General features: G+C 33.3%; 3 protein-coding genes across 10 annotated transcripts; 2 read left to right on the top strand and 1 right to left on the bottom strand.

The window, feature by feature from the left end:
* Positions 1 to 729: 729 nt before the first annotated feature.
* Positions 730 to 3,726, top strand: LOC101222568. The gene is made up of 6 exons (XM_004143227.3): positions 730 to 1,266; positions 2,071 to 2,168; positions 2,269 to 2,340; positions 2,422 to 2,546; positions 3,022 to 3,094; positions 3,175 to 3,726. The coding sequence occupies exons 1-6, from the start codon at positions 972 to 974 to the stop codon at positions 3,277 to 3,279; spliced, it is 768 nt and encodes a 255-aa protein (XP_004143275.1). The 5' UTR covers positions 730 to 971; the 3' UTR covers positions 3,280 to 3,726.
* Positions 3,727 to 5,349: 1,623 nt separating this feature from the next.
* LOC101222328 (S-adenosylmethionine synthase 4) lies at positions 5,350 to 7,169 on the top strand. Its single transcript, XM_004143226.3, has 2 exons — positions 5,350 to 5,556; positions 5,682 to 7,169. The coding sequence occupies exon 2, from the start codon at positions 5,694 to 5,696 to the stop codon at positions 6,864 to 6,866; it is 1,173 nt and encodes a 390-aa protein (XP_004143274.1). The 5' UTR covers positions 5,350 to 5,556; positions 5,682 to 5,693; the 3' UTR covers positions 6,867 to 7,169.
* A 1,021-nt stretch (positions 7,170 to 8,190) lies between these two features.
* Positions 8,191 to 16,878, bottom strand: LOC101202775 (E3 ubiquitin-protein ligase RFWD3). 8 transcript variants are annotated; one of them, XR_004217376.1, is made up of 15 exons: positions 15,601 to 16,838; positions 15,021 to 15,096; positions 14,842 to 14,931; positions 14,709 to 14,753; positions 14,226 to 14,306; positions 13,178 to 13,271; positions 12,932 to 12,990; positions 12,134 to 12,238; positions 11,900 to 12,039; positions 11,767 to 11,806; positions 10,848 to 10,910; positions 10,579 to 10,769; positions 9,427 to 9,921; positions 8,697 to 8,759; positions 8,191 to 8,418 (listed from the first exon to the last, which is right to left on the bottom strand). XR_004217376.1 is itself a non-coding variant. In XM_031887120.1 (15 exons), the coding sequence occupies exons 1-13, from the start codon at positions 15,981 to 15,983 to the stop codon at positions 9,435 to 9,437; spliced, it is 1,854 nt and encodes a 617-aa protein (XP_031742980.1). In that variant the 5' UTR covers positions 15,984 to 16,839; the 3' UTR covers positions 8,191 to 8,418; positions 8,752 to 8,759; positions 9,427 to 9,434. The 8 variants fall into 8 exon arrangements, 6 of the variants coding, with proteins under 6 accessions (XP_031742980.1, XP_011657667.1, XP_004143360.1 ...); XR_969841.2 differs by having other exon boundaries at positions 9,431 to 9,921; positions 15,601 to 16,822; XM_031887120.1 differs by having other exon boundaries at positions 8,752 to 8,759; positions 15,601 to 16,839.
* Positions 16,879 to 17,182: the final 304 nt, after the last annotated feature.

Here is a 17,182-nt window from a genome sequence, read left to right as displayed (position 1 = left end):
TTCAAAAACTGAAAAATGAAAAATGAAAAGAATACTCAAATGTTTTTGTTGGTTTTATGGATTGCAAATTTTCTTATTGACTCTGTTTTTTTTTTTTTTTTTTTTGGGTTGAATTCAACTTATTATTGAAAATAAGTGACTTTTTACAAAATCATTAGGTTTTAAATAGAAATAGGCATGTTCAGAGTTCAGCAGCCTGCTCTTTGGACGTCTTGAATTCGTTGGAGCAAAGTTTGTGACTGACAACAACTAAAAAGGAATTAATTCGATAATGAAATATATGTATTTAGAAATTCTATGTTAATAACATTAAAAGGATCAAGTCAATTTCCATCACATGGCCTTTTTTATTTGTTTTATTTTTACAATAGTTTAGTTAATAAATATAGCATTTTTCTAAGTTGAGAGCAAAAATTTGGTTAAATAATAAAGTACAGCTATGGTTAATTTCAGCAGAAGGGATATTTGTGTATATCACTTTTAAAAGTTTTGTTAAAAGTTTTTTTTAGTATAACAATTAAGATGGGAAGATATTCAAATTGATGTCCGTTAAGTCAAGTTGGTAAGTATTTGAAACTTAGAACAAAGATTAAATGCTATTTAAAAATTTAGTTACTATTTCGAATATTTGTTACAATATTTATTATTATAACTTAATTTTAATTATAATAACAGAAGCATGTCATGCAAAATTGTATATTCAAAAGCCTTAGTTCATTTTGGACTAACCTTCATATAATCAAAAAGAAAAAGAAAAAGGTGGTCACAAATTTGCACATGAAAGATGAAAGTAATAAAAAGAATAAAGAAAAAATGGTTGATAGAATGTAAAGGAAGTATGAGCGTGTCGGTTTCTAGACCTTTCCCTCCATTTCTTCTCACACTCATCACTGTCTCTTCCATTCAAAATCCATTGAATTCTCTGCAATCCACACTCCAATCTTCATCCTTATCTCTCTCTCCCCATCTCCATGGCTACTCTAACTGCACCTTCTTCTTCATTCTCTTACATCTGCTTAACCAAGGTATCTCCCCCATTGCCTTCCACTTCATTAAATCTCCCCAAAATCCCTCGCAATTCTTCTTCTTCTTCTTCTTTCTCTTTTGCTTCCCCTCTGCCTTTAAGGACAAGCGTTCGGTTCAATCCCTCTTTTGCTCGGAACGACGAGTTCGGTGATTTTGAGGAAACGAAGGAGGAGACGAGCGAGATGCGTTTGTATTCTCTTTCGCCTTTTCCTTTACTCTTTATTGCTGCTCTTCCTGGAGGTACTCACTCACTTCTCTCGCTATTCAACTTTTTTATGTTCAATTTGAGTGATTGGTTACTTTTTGCAAGGGTTTGTTCTGAAACTTGTATCGCTGATCACACTAAGTATAAATCATGCGCGTGAAAAGTGAATTTGAACTTATTTATGAATTATGTGTTCTTCAAGTTACATTATGGTTGTATTTATGAATTGAGGTACGTTGATATGCAGTTTAGACTTAATCTTGTTTACATTGTTTGAATCTTGTGTCTGTGCACTTCCATAAGGAAGGAAGCATTGTGTTCAGTTTTCGAGTACAATTAATTTTGAACCGATTCTGCTCTTTTCACAAAACCTTTTATCTTCATTTGTTGGCCCCTTCGTTTCTCAAAACTAGATTTTTCAGCTGGCGGTTTCAAAGTAAAGAAGGCAAGATTGAAATCCATTTGGTGGACTAGCTTCGGTCTGATTCAGACGTTGATGGAACCAAATATAAGAGCATGTGAAAATATAAAAGAAACATTTGGAGTCGTTGGATTTAGATTACTCGTAGCCAAAGCATCTTGTAGTTAGCCCTTTTTTTGGTTTTCGCTCATTGAAGAATGAGGAGTTATCTATAGGAAATCTACATCTCCCTTTGCATCTCTTCACAGAACGATTCGTCTTCCTTTTGTATATATGTAGTAAAATGTTTATTATCTTAGACAATGCACATAAATCATAAATAGATGAAAATTTTATTTTCATTTCTTTTCTTTTAATTGAGGTGAGATGCAATCTTTGTTTACTCGTCATGAATTTCAATTGAATACCTAAATGACAGCGGGAACTGTGAGGTCACTCTTTGGTCCTTTCGTTGAGCTTGTTAAATCTTGGAATCTTCCTGAATGGCTGGTACATTGGGGCCATCCAGGAAACATGGTAAGTTCTCTTTTGTTTTGCTTCTAATGTAGTAATATTATAGATCCAATTTCAAATTACTGTTGCAATAACTTCCTATTTTGAATTGTATTCTGATCAGGCTGTTGTGCTCTTTGCCATGGGTGGCTATGGAACATATTTAGGTTTTCGAATCCGATACTCTGACGATGTGGTATGAATATTAGCTTCAGACATTTTCTACTCTTACAAAATAAGTTCCCATTTGTTACATTGTGTATTTGAACTGATGCAGGAGGAGAAGGCTTATGCCAAAGACTTGCATCCAAAGCTTCTAGGCGGGATGTTTTTCTTTTTTGCTCTTGGAGCAACCGGTGGAGTCACTTCTCTACTTACATCAGACAAACCTATACTTGAGAGGTACAATGATAAACCAATTTTTCTACCCTTTCTCCCTCTGTTTAGTTTCAATTGTCATCATTGTGTCCATATTCAGAACTACTTCATCAACTTCAACGCCTGCCCCAAGTCGGTTATTTCTATGAACAATTTTGGAGTTGGTTTTGCACCTCCCTTAGTGAAAAGGGCAAAATGTTGTAGCAAGCAATCTTTGTTATTGTGAGGGTATTTCATCCGAGTGTAATAGTATGATTTTTAGGATTTTGGTTTTCTTTGGATGGGAATACCTTCTATAGTTAGTGTGGGACTCCAGTTTTTTAGCTTTTTTTTTGTGCTCGTATTCTTTCCTTTCAATAAAAATTAGGTTTCAAACGCAAATTTTTTTTTTTTTTTCATATGAAGCACTTTCATGAAGGCTTTTCAACTATTTTCATAATGACCTGCCAAAAGGCAACTGTTGATAGTATCTTAATTTTTGGTTCCATCTTATCTCTAGTCCGCATGCTGTAACGGGGTTCATTGGTCTCACGCTCTTGACTGTACAAACTCTTCTGCCTTCACTTTTTGAGGTAACAACTATCATCGACCAATCAATGCTTACCCTTCCTTTCCCTAATACCTGTCCTCTTATTGTTATCCTGATGTGCAGGATAATCCTGGGCTGAGGAATGTTCATGGTATTTTGGGTAGTGGAATCATGACACTGTTTCTCATCCATGCCGCACTTGGACTTCAACTTGGCCTCAGCTACTAAATCTTAACCGCTAATATAGAATAACAATCTTCCTTCGTCATCATGCAATCTGCAATCCTTACGAAGATGCCTCCGCACAATCCTTCCCAATGAGAAAAATTTTCATTTTATTGCCTTTTCCTCAGGTATCATATTATATTTCTTGTCCACTATTTATTCATTATTTCCCCCTTTTCTTCTTCCTTTTTACAAATTTATGTAAGGGCCTCTTATCTGCTACCTGTTCTTTTTCTTGCTGGTTTCGGTGGTAGATGTTAATCTTGTTTGTTTAATTGCATTTATACATTGATACAGCCAATCATATATCCAAAGTGTAGTTGAAGTTGTTTTGGCTGTGTCAATAAAAAAAGAAGATATTCCTAAACTTAATCCTTTTTTCTCCTCTCCTTAATGCAAAGTTGCATAAAGACAAAATAGAAGGCCTACAAAAGTTGAAGAGTTCGAAAATTGGTTTAGTTACAAGCTTAAGTTTATATCGTGGCTTCTTTTCTTTTTCTTCTTCTTATTTTTTATTATTAAGTTTATAAACTTTAAATACCGTTTTGTTGTTGACATTTTACAATTTCTTCAAAACCAAAATTAAAATGTGAACACTAATAAAATTGGCTCTTTTTTTCTTGTAAAATTTTGCCTAGGAAATATGAAAACTAGTAATAAATTGTGAACAATACAGTTTTTAAAAATAAATTAATAAAGGGCTACTAAATAGGGTTTTAACTTTTAGGTTTGTATCAAAAGTATTTTTTTTGTTGGCTATTGAGAAATACAAAACACTTTGTCTAAATCACTAATTTATTGGCACAAATTCAATTTTATTTCTAATATTAAAACATGGATGAGTTCGACCACATCACAAACATACCAAGTTATTAAATACTTTTAAAATTAAACATACTAAGCTTTTTAAAGTTTAAAAATCGATTAGACGCTAGCATCAAATTTGAGAGGGTTAATTAGGTTAAAATATATGAACAAGACATTGCATGAAGTCTTCAACAACCTTGCATAAAGTTTAGGTCTAAACTTATATAATGTTTTAGATGGAATTGACAAATTTGATGGTTGAACCTATATGAAGTGACCTGCCATCAAATATATTTCATCTCACTCACCAACTCCACCAAATTTAAAGTATTATGCAATATTGTCCAACATCACTCAAACCAATGCGTATTTCCGTCGTTTGCTCATTTTTTACTCAACCACTTTTCAAAATATTTTAGATGAGGTTATGAGCAAGATTCTAAATGTAAATATCACAGAAATATTGAGGTTTTAAAATTTCAATGAAAGATCAATAGAATATCAATTCTATGGATATTTCTACAACAATTATAAATATATATATATATATATATTCGTACATAAATTTGGAACATTTTCAAAAAATAGTAAAGTATTTAAACTAAAATTTATTATTCTCTCTAGTTAATTTAAGTACTTTTTCCTATATTTTTGTAGGTAGTTTCGTTTTTATGTGCTATCCATAAGAAAATCTCTATTTTATGATTTTTATCCTATCATTTATACTATGCTTTCATTAGTGACATTTTGTTTGTCTTTTTTTTACTTTTACAGATTTTTCTATGATACAACTGAGATATCAATTCACCCTTACGTCTTTAAATCCAAGAAAACATGTAAATATCGACATACAAGAATTGATTAAATTTAACTAGAATTGATTAAATTTAACTATGTAACTGATTCCATTAATAAAAGTATAGCCATTTTATCACTAACATACAACACAGGTCAATAAGATTTTTAGGAGTCTTCTTAATTTCTATTTTTTATGTTCTAATACAATAATAAATCTATAGTACAACTTCTTTTAAGATGACAATATCTATTTGAAAATCAACTAAAAATAATTAGATAACTTACTCATGTGAAAGACGTAAAATTATATATAGCAAACAAAGAGTTGAGAGGTTCGATCTATACAAAATTTATTGTTACGCTACATTTTTATATCATTGATGTAAAATAGACGGTAAAATTAATATATATATATATATAAACAAATAAAGAGAGTTAAAATGGTTTGATTGAAAAGAAAGAATGAGATGGAAGAGTGGAAGAGAAGTGATGAGTTAGTTGAAAGGTTTCGGAAAAATGGGAATGAAGAACGGTTCTTCCGAGTCTTTTAATGCATTCATTCCCTCTAAACCTAACCTATAAAAATCCTTCTCTTTTCCACTTTCTTCTCTCAACTTCCTCCTCTCATTCTATCGCTTTCAATAATTCCTTACAGGCCTTATCTTCAATTCTCAGGTGGTCACTTTTTCTTTTAATTACTTCATCTTCTCCTTGCCGTTTTTGTTTTTGTTTTTGTTTTGTGTTCTTTCGGTCATTATAAATGTATGTTTGTTTGATTTCATTTGTTGTATCATCATCAGCTGTTTATAATAATGGATACCTTCCTCTTCACTTCTGAATCTGTCAATGAGGGCCATCCCGACAAGCTTTGCGACCAAGTTTCCGATGCTATCCTCGACGCCTGTCTTGAACAAGATCCGGAGAGCAAGGTTGCTTGTGAGACCTGCTCCAAAACCAATATGGTTATGGTGTTTGGTGAGATCACAACCAAGGCCAATGTCAACTATGAAAAAATAGTTAGAGATACTTGCAGAGGGATTGGATTTGTGTCCGCCGATGTGGGTCTTGATGCCGACAACTGCAAGGTCCTTGTCAATATTGAACAACAAAGCCCTGACATTGCCCAAGGAGTCCATGGACACATGACCAAGAAACCTGAGGAGATTGGAGCTGGTGATCAAGGCCATATGTTTGGCTATGCCACAGATGAAACCCCAGAGCTCATGCCACTCACCCATGTCCTTGCTACAAAACTTGGTGCTAAGCTCACTGAGGTCAGGAAGAACAAAACCTGCCCGTGGCTTCGACCGGACGGTAAGACGCAAGTGACCGTCGAGTACAAGAATGACAATGGAGCAATGGTCCCTGTCAGAGTCCATACTGTTCTAATCTCAACCCAACATGACGAAACCGTAACAAACGAACAGATTGCAGCAGATCTGAAAGAGCATGTCATTAAACCTGTCATACCAGCAAAGTATCTCGATGACAAGACAATCTTCCATCTCAACCCATCCGGTCGTTTCGTCATTGGAGGACCTCATGGTGATGCAGGATTGACAGGAAGGAAGATTATCATCGATACCTATGGAGGGTGGGGTGCTCATGGTGGTGGTGCATTCTCAGGGAAGGATCCAACCAAGGTAGATAGAAGTGGTGCCTATATTGTTAGACAAGCAGCAAAAAGTATCGTAGCTTCGGGACTTGCTCGTCGCTGTATCGTGCAAGTTTCTTATGCAATAGGAGTACCAGAACCACTGTCAGTGTTTGTAGACACCTACAAAACAGGAAAAATCCCAGATAAAGATATCCTTGCTTTGATTAAGGAGAATTTTGATTTTAGGCCTGGAATGATTGCAATCAATCTTGACTTGAAGAGAGGAGGAAACTTTAGATACCAGAAGACGGCTGCTTATGGTCATTTCGGCCGTGACGATACAGATTTCACTTGGGAAACTGTAAAGCTGCTCAAACCAAATGCCTAAATTGGCTCTCAAATCGAATTTTAATATCTGCAAGTGGTCATCACAACCATCAGAGCAGTGTGCTTGCAGGAAAAATAAGAAAAAAAAAAAAAAAAAAAGCTTTGTTTGTTTATTTGTTTTTCTTTTTTGTTGTGTTTTTAATGTTTATTGTAAACTCAAGTGAGAAGCGTGGCTGAGATTTGCCAGCTCTCTGATTAGCTGAGGCAGCCCTGTCCTGAGTTTGTACAACTTTGAATTCTTCTATGTTCTTTATTCTTTTCCTTTCCCAATTTCAATTAAAAATTTTATATATATCTTTACTTCTTTTTTATTCCTTTTGAATAAAAAGGAATCTGTCACATGATGATTAACAACAGAAACTGATTTGAAACTGAGTATCCATCGTAAATCTACCCATCTTGGTATGACATTCTTCCCATGTTGGTATGACATTCTTCCTTGACTTGATTCTCACAACTGTAATTGCTCACCAAAGTGAGGCTCAAATTTCTCGCGACAATAATGTTGGGCCTAACATACATATATTAGTCTTTTTAGGAATATTAAACCACATATTCATCTACTATTTCTCACTGTCATGATAAAAATGAAATAATGAAGTGTAAAGAATGTGTTGAATTGCTCCTAGGCATTCATCAATCTTTGCATAGATGAAGAAATAAACAAATGTTACTAAATAAACAAAATGGTTGATCCAATCAGATTATTGTAAATGATAGTAATTTTAAAAATAATAATGTGTATAGAAACATTTTTAGAAGGTTACAAATATTTTGTTACACTTCCAATTTTTTTATTTGTAACGGTTTCATGCACGTGCACACACAAGAACAACAGTCATATTATTAATACATCACGCACACATCAACAATGCGCCATATTATCAATACATCACTACGTCAATCACAGTATGAAAAACAAACAAACAATAAAGAACTTAGAAAAGGGAAATAACAAACAAGCTTATTTATAAAAGATCCTACTACTTTTATGGTTATATAATTTGTGTTTAATTCGAATGAAATCTGGGTTAAATTATAAATTTGGATTTATGAAAGTTCAAATTTAATCTCTGTCCTGTTATTTTAAAATTTTGGTGATAGAACCTCTCGTAAATACGCTATTCTATATAGCAATCGAAATCACTGAGACCAAGTTTATTTGGTTGCAAATTGAATAGGTGCTTTAATTATCACAATGATAAAAAATTTGTTGATGAGTCTCTGAATTTGTATTAATCTCTTAAATCAGTTTTAAAAAATTTTAAAATTTGGTTTGTATGATTTGAATACTATTTTCTTTAATCAACTCTAAACCATAAAACTGTCTAAAATGTAAATTATAAATACATACATTATAAATAATTGTATTGTATATCAATATTTTCCTTAAAACAGCGACCCATTTAAATGTATGTAGTCAATACTACAATCAAGGTTAGACCAATCCGAAGATAAATCGAGGTCTTTCAAAATGCCTCGTATTTATCTGAGTATGCGAGCCTATGCCTATCTCTTATATTTGCAGCTTGTGCCAACTAAATAAATAAAACCTGCATTGAATAACAAAATGAACATTAATGTTTCGGTATTTTGAAACAGTTGTGAGTTAGTCGTAGCCTAAGAACAAAGCCACTGTCGTGTTTCTTATGACGAGAAATCAAATGAAATGGATAACTCAAAAGCAAGCAAAATGAAGACCTATCCTAATTGATTAATACATAACTTATCTTTCCCGAGTGCACCTACCGATCCCAACCACTAGTGCTTTATTCAAAACAAAAAAATACATAACCTATCTCTCTATAGAGCAAAGGTATGAATTTCCTACCACGGTGAAATTGAAACAATGACAAAACATTAGACCAGAAGTGATGTTCTCCCACCTTCACATCTATAAAATAAGAAAAATTGCATCAAAATGACAAACATTTAAAAAAAAAACAACTCATAGCATCTATTCTTTTCATATTGCGAATATAGCAAAATTAGTCATATCAGATAATAATCATAAGGCTATCAAAAGGCTATCAAACGATAATCATTGAATTATCGACTTTTAAATTTGCTACTTTTGCAATTTAAAAAATGTAGTGACATGGGTCCTATCATCATAAATATTTTTGCTATTTTTGCAAATGCCCCTTAAAGTAATAGAAAAGTTTACAAAAATAACAAAAAAAATTATGATAATAAAACCTATGTTAGTTAAATTTTCAAAATTTCAAAAATAGCAAATTTAAAAACAGATTACTGTTTGATGTCAGATTACTGTCATATTTGTCAAATTTACCATACGAAAAAAATAGGTATTATGAGATGTTTTTTTTTAATTTTTGTTTTCTAATGCAATTTTCCAAAATAATATTAATATTCAATGAACAACTCTGAAATTTTCTTAGTACCAACATATATCTAGAGTTCTATCATACTGCCATGATGGAAGAATTCGGATGAATGTCAAAAGGGAGGGAACCATGGCATACCAAGAATGCAGATGACTATAGCATATAAATCATATTTAGGATAAACATAAGTCATAAAAAGTCCATAAATCCAACCTACTTGTTCATGAGCCTTTCGTGCAGAAAAGTTGAAGGATATCATCACTTAAACAACCAAGCAATCCTCCATCGAAGCCATACGAATACTTCACATCACGAACAGGATGCTTATGCACTTTAAGATGCTGAACAGACCTAAAAGAAGGCAGTTCTTGCAAGATCAAGTCACCCATTATTGCATCTGCGGATACAAACAAGCTATTGCAGTCTGGGAGATCTATGATGGTAGACTTCGGCAAGCGTATCGCGTCTATATTGGCATGTGCTGAACCCAACTTTGAAAATTGGTGATGGTCTTCTTTCTTAAATGCCACGTGGCAGCCATCAACTCTATGTCCAGCAGTATGAGAAGGGGAAGGTGAAGGCTGAGAATAAACTATCTCATTGGACATTCCAACTTTGGGACGGTACGAAGCAACAAGTTCGTCTCTACTTGAGCAATAGGCAAGAGACGTACAAACTCCTTGATTTGTTTCTGGAATCAAAAACGGCCTTCAAAGAATGCCAATTGTACAATATTAGAAACATGCTAAGAAGCACAAACACTTTAGTATATCCATGTCCAACACATGTTGTGTGTTTGACACTTGTTAGTGAAACACATGCATGGAACAATTGTTGAGTATATTAAAAAGACACATATATGAACAATAATAAATTGGATTGTGAAATACATAATAATTTTTTAAACAAAGAATGCATCAAACAACCCATTTAGTTTGAATTTTCTCCTAGTATAGAAATGATACATATTTTTTAAAATGTATACTTTGATGTGTCGTGATTTCTAAAAAATGGTGTGTCCTATCCATGTCTCACATCTGTATCTGACTTAGAAAATATGTGGCACAAACTAGTACGTCGCCTTTTTTTAGCAACCAAGGTGGTACCATCTGACTGAGGTAGATAGAAATAGAAACTAATATACCACAAGGAGACAAACTATCATGTGTGACATAATAAATCCACGATACATTATCTTGAATAGTAACAACAAAGTTCATATAAAGTGACGTCGCATTACATTAACAAGAAAGGAATCGATACCTCAAGAAAGCCTTTGTGATAAAGGACCGAATATGATTACTCTACAAGCTTTGGTTATAAAGCACAGTAAAAACTGGAGCACAGATTCATAGAACAACTTACCCTTCTTCTAATGCATCAAAGTTCCATTGACATATGCCATATGCAGAAGCAGATAAAACAGATTTATCATTAGAAACAGTTGAGTGACTTGAAAGAGAATGTATTGTATGGATTGGATTGTTTGTCAACCCTTGCAAGATTTTCAGGGGACCCACAGTTTGTCGCATATCAAACATCACCAGCAATCCATTCTGAAAGCGGGGGAACTATTAAATAAACAATCATAGGCTCAATAAAAGCTCCTTAATTGAATAGGACAGTGGACTGACCTTCAATCCAGCATAAACATGGTGTGAACTATTCTGATCCCATGAACACGACCAAGCAGCATCCTAAAGACACAAGCAGCAGTTTTATACATAACACAAAAAACAGTTCTTGTTTCATATAAACTATGTTTGACTAAAGAGCTCGAAGTGGAACTTCAAATTTTGAGATAGAATATATTACGGACTTAAAAGTTAAAAGCAGACAGAACCAAACACAAATGCCCCATGAACACGACCAAGCATCAACCTTGTAGTCATGTTGTTTAATTTATAAATTCTCAAATCCAATGAAAAAACCTTCCATATAGAAATGATAACATACTCTTTAAGAAGCATGATACCAGAAAAAAGACTGAAAACAAAATAACAAATAGAAACATTGCAGTAAGACTTGTGAACTAGATATATACTATACCATAGACTTAAAACCAAACAGAAACATTGTCAAAATCTACGAAAGATTTAATGAACATGACCAAGCAGCATTCTAAATTCAAATCACAGAAATGTCAGCATAGTCTAAGCATGATACCAGAACTAGAATTCCAAATTTTGAGTAATGAAGAAGATAATTTAGCTTCCTTCTCTAGCTGGTGTTGTCCATTAAACGATGCCATGCCAGTCCAAGAACACCATTTGCCTTCTAAGTCCTACTATTTTTATAATTTGCCTTGTTGCAAATTCAAATTAACTAAAAATGTTGGTTAACTTATTATTTTAAAAAATGATTTTGAGAAAGTTAAAATTTAATTTTAGAAGTACACCTTGATAAGTTAATAAGATCTCATAAATTATCAATTTTAACCTTTCTATATAATTTGTTCTGTAGAAGTTGAGACTGCTACATTACTACTTTTACAAGAAAAATTAACTAGTATTTATTTAACACAATAATCTAGGTAAAGAATGAAAACTTTACCGGTAAATCATAGTCAAGGATGATATGGTTGCTTTCCATACTGCAATGATTTCATAGAATAGGTAAGTCAAGTGGAGAAACATATATGAAGAACAATATATTCAACTTTAAAAATTTAAAGAAGCTAATTTACCTGAGTATAGCTAATTTCTTCCCTAATGAAGAAAAAAGCACAAGGTTTCTAGCAGCCGGAGAAATATGCAAGTCCCTTACAGCATTAGTACAAAAGGGAATTCCTATATCTTCCCTTTCATATGGAGACATTAAGCTTATCTGAAGAAGGTATATTTACAAACAGAAACACCATCGGTTTCCAATATTAAATGCCAACAATGGTTGAGTTTGTGATAAAAACCAGAAGCCATACCTTAGTAAGTACATGTGTCCCACCAAAACCCCTTCTTGCAACCAAAACAATTTGGTTAGAGGCATCTACATCGATCAATCGTGCACCATCCACCAGAAGCTCTTTCTAAATTACCAAACTGTGACGTCAGGATTATATGAGTGAATAACTTTTAGAAGAAAACTGACACAATTCAATGAACTTTCCAGATATAACATATATTATAATTTATATTAGAGATCTCATTGGGACTAAACAAAACTCAGTCTCCACTCCAATTATATACTGGTATATTTTCTAATTAATAATTCCTTCTTAGTTATGTTGAAACATGCTCATGTTTAGGTCACTCTCTTTCTTTTTTAGTCTTCCCTGTTAGTTCTTGGTTTATACCTTGTATTCGGGTGGAGACAGGTTACCCTTGTCTTAACTTATGAAGGTTTGTATTTAACTGTTTTAATTTTTTTTACTGCCAGTTAACAGCCTTTGTATATAGTTACTGCATGGCTTAATAATTTCCCACTCATGCAATCACATTTCAATTTTCAATAACCAATAGAAGTTTAAGTTTAAAAAGTAAACTGACTATGGATGAATGATGATCACACATAACAGTTTCGTATGATTGTTGGGTACAACATATACAAAGTTAAAATGAAAATAACCAAGGTCAACCGAAAACAAGAAGGCCGGGCCTTCTAAATTCTCCACACACCCTACCCCACTCTACTATTATTTCGAAATTAACTCTAGGAAGGAAGCTAGGAACGGAATGTCAAAGAAGAAAAGAATAACAATAAAAAATAACCAATAGAGTACCTTTAATATGAAACTGCAAGAAGAAACCTGGCCGCTAAACCTTAAGCCAAAGTTATGCTCTGCACAAAATATAAATTAATAAGACGCAGTCCTCATCATTATTAAAGACTAATTCCAAAAGACATGGGAATGGATAACTATCTACGATAAAATCAGGAGCTCAAGCATTCCAGATAAACAAGATCCAATTGAAACAACAAAGATTCCAAAGTGCAGATGATATCTCTAACTAAACTCTGCAAGTACCAGATACAGATTTCCCCTGAAAGGTGCAATCAAGATTGGCTAGCACAGGTTTTCTCTGTGAATCTTCTAATAAATGCTCCAAATAATTTGTCCTCTGTAAAATATAAGATATTGACTATTTAAGAAAAAACATCATACATCAAACAAGCATGGTTTAAAACCAATAATTGTATTGCCTTAGTTTAGAATTCATTAAGAAAAAAATTTTACAGATCTTTTTCTTTTTCTAATTATCCAGAGATAAAATTAGTAAATGGATGTCATCGAATGTATTAGAAAAAAAAGGATGAGGTTATGTGCATTTCTCCTCCACCTTCCTAGACACAGAATGCAGGAGGACGTAATTGCATTTCTAGTCAAAGAGATTTTTTCTCAACAGTTGGCTTCTGTCAGACAGCCATGCAACCATCCCAGCAGGACAAGCCCACCTAGAACAATCCTCAATGTTTTCTGATTACAAGGAAATAAAATGTACTTGTTCATATCCGTATTTGTTTATACTTGTGTTTACATAATTACATTTCTATACATGAAAATTATAAATCTATTCCGTGGCGACAGGTGAGAATAAACTGTAGTAACTCAATAGGAAATCAAATATCTACCGTTAAGTCAGTTTAAAACCATGCAATAATGACCTTTGGAAACCCAAACTGTCATTTTTATATGGTTCATTGCATCTCATGTTTTTGCATAACATGGAAGTGTGTAAAATCCACCAGCTTTAAAGACCTAACCTAGTCACCTATACAAAAGCAAGGCACGACAAATTGAATATTAAAAATACTACTAGATGAAAACAATTTGAAACAATACATATAAGAAACGATATCTGGTCAAAAATTGAAAACGAACATCATAAAAGAAAATAGTCAAAATCCAAGAATGGGATGTATATCACCAAGCACAACAAAAATTTAAAGGACAGGGAGAAGGATGCTTCGAGATACAACAGATGCCATCTCTAAATTCGAATTAAGTTATTCAAAAAATCAATTACGCAACGAAGAGGAGAAAACTATATGGAACTTTGCAATTAAAAATATACCTCAGAAAGTTCTCGAAGTTTAGATTGCATATCTGTTTCTCTCTTTTTCCATTCAACTTCTTTCTTACACCAATTTGCCTCCTAAATCAAATTGAAGGTGTATACATATATAAGGGTTTGAAATTAATAACAAACACAAACAAACACATTTACATATTGGTATTTATGTGCACTGAAGCACAATTATAAAAAATGATTTCCCTCCCTCCCTTACTCTCTCTGAGGCAGGGAATAGGAAAACGTAATAATTTCTCATATACGAAAAGATGTAATATTGTGAATAATAAGATATCAAAACTTCTAAAATTTAGAGGTTTTTTTTTAATAAAAGAAGTTAACACTTTTTTAGAAAAGGAGAGAAAGATGCGGCCACGCCTTTTAAGATAGTTAAGAGAAAAAAATGAAACGGAAGTTTGAAATGTATTAAGAGCAAATTTAGAAGATTTATATTATAAATTGCTTTAAAGGGATAATTTCACGGACCTTCTTCTCAAGAGAGGCACAAGTAGCTTCAAGTGACTTGATTCTCTGAAAAGGAAAGAGAGGCAGAATCCCAATCAAGATTAGCTTCCTCAAAACTTAAAAGCGCACATCAACACTTAGAATTTAGGAAAACCTTTTGAGATTCTCCATCAGCAGCAACAATTCGTGGTGCAAAAATTTTCCTGACATCCTTCGTGGAACACTTTCTATTACACTGTGGACACTTTTTTTGGAGGGAGGGAAGGTTAACTTTGGTGTAAATTAATCATAGTTTATCAAAATGCAGAACTTAATCATTGTGTCGACAAATACCTTCCCTGCATTTTTACGTTGTTGCAACCATCTATTGATACAAGACATGCCATACAAGTGCCCACAAGGAAGACAACTGCAGTCACACGAGACAATTAGACGACTTTAAAGAACATTAAAATGGGTAATGATCTGCTCATTGACAAGTTATTAGCTCTGACTATACCAATTTCAACAGAAAGTATAAATTGCCAAAATAAAAGACCTAACCAAAAGAGACTACACATACTATCTTCTGAAAATAGTACAATCCCGTAAATCATTAAACCATGAAGTCAAAAGTACAGTATCGTGAAGAAGCAATTGATATCGTAGACTACAAGGACAACTTAATTGAACAGATAATTCTCTGAAGTATAGGCTACGCAATCCCAAGTTCAAATCTAAACTATGTACAAATTTGCATGAACAATTTACTTTATACACCCCTCATAACTATCTTGTAGCCAATCGCCGACGAAGTGGAAAAACAGAACCGACATATTATCAACCAATAATTCTAGTCTTTGACTGAACTTTTCGTTGAAGAGACACAAACGCGTATGAAGTGCAAGAGAGAATAAAGGCCAATTGTTCGCACCAAATATGATGTTCACCGTAATTGGTCCACGCATCCATGCAAATAGAGCAAATCATGTCATCATTTTCACTCCGATTCCATTCATTCTGCGAAGAACTCGCTTCACCTCCCTCGGTCCTTCTCCGCTTGTCTACCTCTTCCTCGACCCAAAACGAAACCCTAGCTTGAGCAGATCCAGGAGTACCCGTTTGTGAAGCCCTAGGCGATTGCAACACCTCAGGAACATAATCAACTTCTTCTTCCGCGTGCCCTTCTACTGTTTCCTCACTGTCGTCAGTCTCCTCTTCTTCTTCTTCTTCTTCTTGTTCTTGTTCTTCTTCTCCTCCCCCGTCGTCAACATCTTCGACTTCGTAATGAACATGCAGAATGTCGGAGTCCGGCATTGACGACTCAAAATGTGAAGACAACGAAGAGAAATCGGCTTGATGTGTTTGCTCCTTCAAGCCCTATCCGACTTCTGAGCTATGAAACCCTAATTCTGTAACGGAAACTATTGTGGTTCGGCCGATAATGGCGTTTTGTTTGTGGAAGGCGAAGGCGTTTCGGATCGGTGGAAAGTAGGAAGACTTTTGTCACATTAGCTTTCCCGCGCCCTTGGAATTTCTATCTTCAGTTTTGAACAACGCCTAAACTACACGCTCTCTTCCATCATAAACATCAATTTTTAAATGGGAAATCTAAAAAATATACAAATTTCCAAAATATTTACACTTTCAAGTTTCATTATAATGAAATTTGTTTTTAGTGAATCTTTTACCTGAAAATGCACATAGTTTATTTTATATTTATTCAAAAGCTTAAATCGACAATTGATTTGTACTCTTTCATGGCATGAAGTAAGTTTGAACATTTACCAAACCAACACAACAACCGTCACTAGTGCTTTATTTTTCAAACTTCATGAGCACTTATGTTTACCGTATTTTTTAAACTTTTGAAAATATTTAGCCTAATTATAAATCAAATATATAAATTTTAACTTCCTCCTAATAATATGGATAAAAATATAATTAATGACTAATCCACAAAACTTGCATAATTAATGACTAATCCACAAAACTTGATGCAAAGCTCACTTGAAAACTATAAAAGCTTCTTTAGTCCTATGGTAAGCTTCTCTAGTCAAATGTCTAATTGACTCAATTTAATGTCTATCAAACATCATTCTTAATCATCAATTATTCATACAATTTAAGTTGATAAGTAAAAATAAAATTAACTGTAGTAGCTTAAATACTAGACCACCTACTCTCATAATATTATCTTAAATTACCATCCAAAAGTTTAATTTGACAATGAAGAGAAATTTAAAATAATAGCTAAAAACCATCGACCGGAAAATAAAAATAAAAAGTTGTTTTCACATAATTTTTTTCCACATAAGGTTTTTTTTTTTTAACCGAAGTGAGAAGACTATTTTATTCTTTTTCATTTGCAATATGTATTTCCTATTTACAATTTATTTGGTTTCTTTTGCTTAAACAATTCACCTATAACAAACATTCTATCACGTCAAAATGAGCATACCTCAATTGACACAATGCTTATACTGTTAACAATCATGCTGCCACGAGCTGACATT

Source organism: Cucumis sativus, chromosome 6 (genome assembly GCF_000004075.3).
Source record: "Cucumis sativus cultivar 9930 chromosome 6, Cucumber_9930_V3, whole genome shotgun sequence".
NCBI classification, from domain to species: Eukaryota; Viridiplantae; Streptophyta; class Magnoliopsida; order Cucurbitales; family Cucurbitaceae; genus Cucumis; species Cucumis sativus.
Note: the sequence above shows the minus strand (reverse complement) of the source record. Positions and strands in the feature narration are given on the sequence as shown.

Coding starts and splice junctions, on each gene's coding strand:
- LOC101222568 (XM_004143227.3), top strand. CDS start 972: ATGGCTACTCTAACTGCACCTTCTTCTTCATTCTCTTACATCTGCTTA. Junction 2,341..2,421: donor TCCGATACTCTGACGATGTG/GTATGAATATTA, acceptor GAACTGATGCAG/GAGGAGAAGGCTTATGCCAA. Junction 2,547..3,021: donor GACAAACCTATACTTGAGAG/GTACAATGATAA, acceptor TCTTATCTCTAG/TCCGCATGCTGTAACGGGGT.
- LOC101222328 (XM_004143226.3), top strand. CDS start 5,694: ATGGATACCTTCCTCTTCACTTCTGAATCTGTCAATGAGGGCCATCCC.
- LOC101202775 (XM_031887120.1), bottom strand. CDS start 15,983: ATGCCGGACTCCGACATTCTGCATGTTCATTACGAAGTCGAAGATGTT. Junction 15,097..15,600: donor TACGGTGAACATCATATTTG/GTGCGAACAATT, acceptor GTGTGACTGCAG/TTGTCTTCCTTGTGGGCACT. Junction 14,307..14,708: donor GTGCCTCTCTTGAGAAGAAG/GTCCGTGAAATT, acceptor AATTTGATTTAG/GAGGCAAATTGGTGTAAGAA.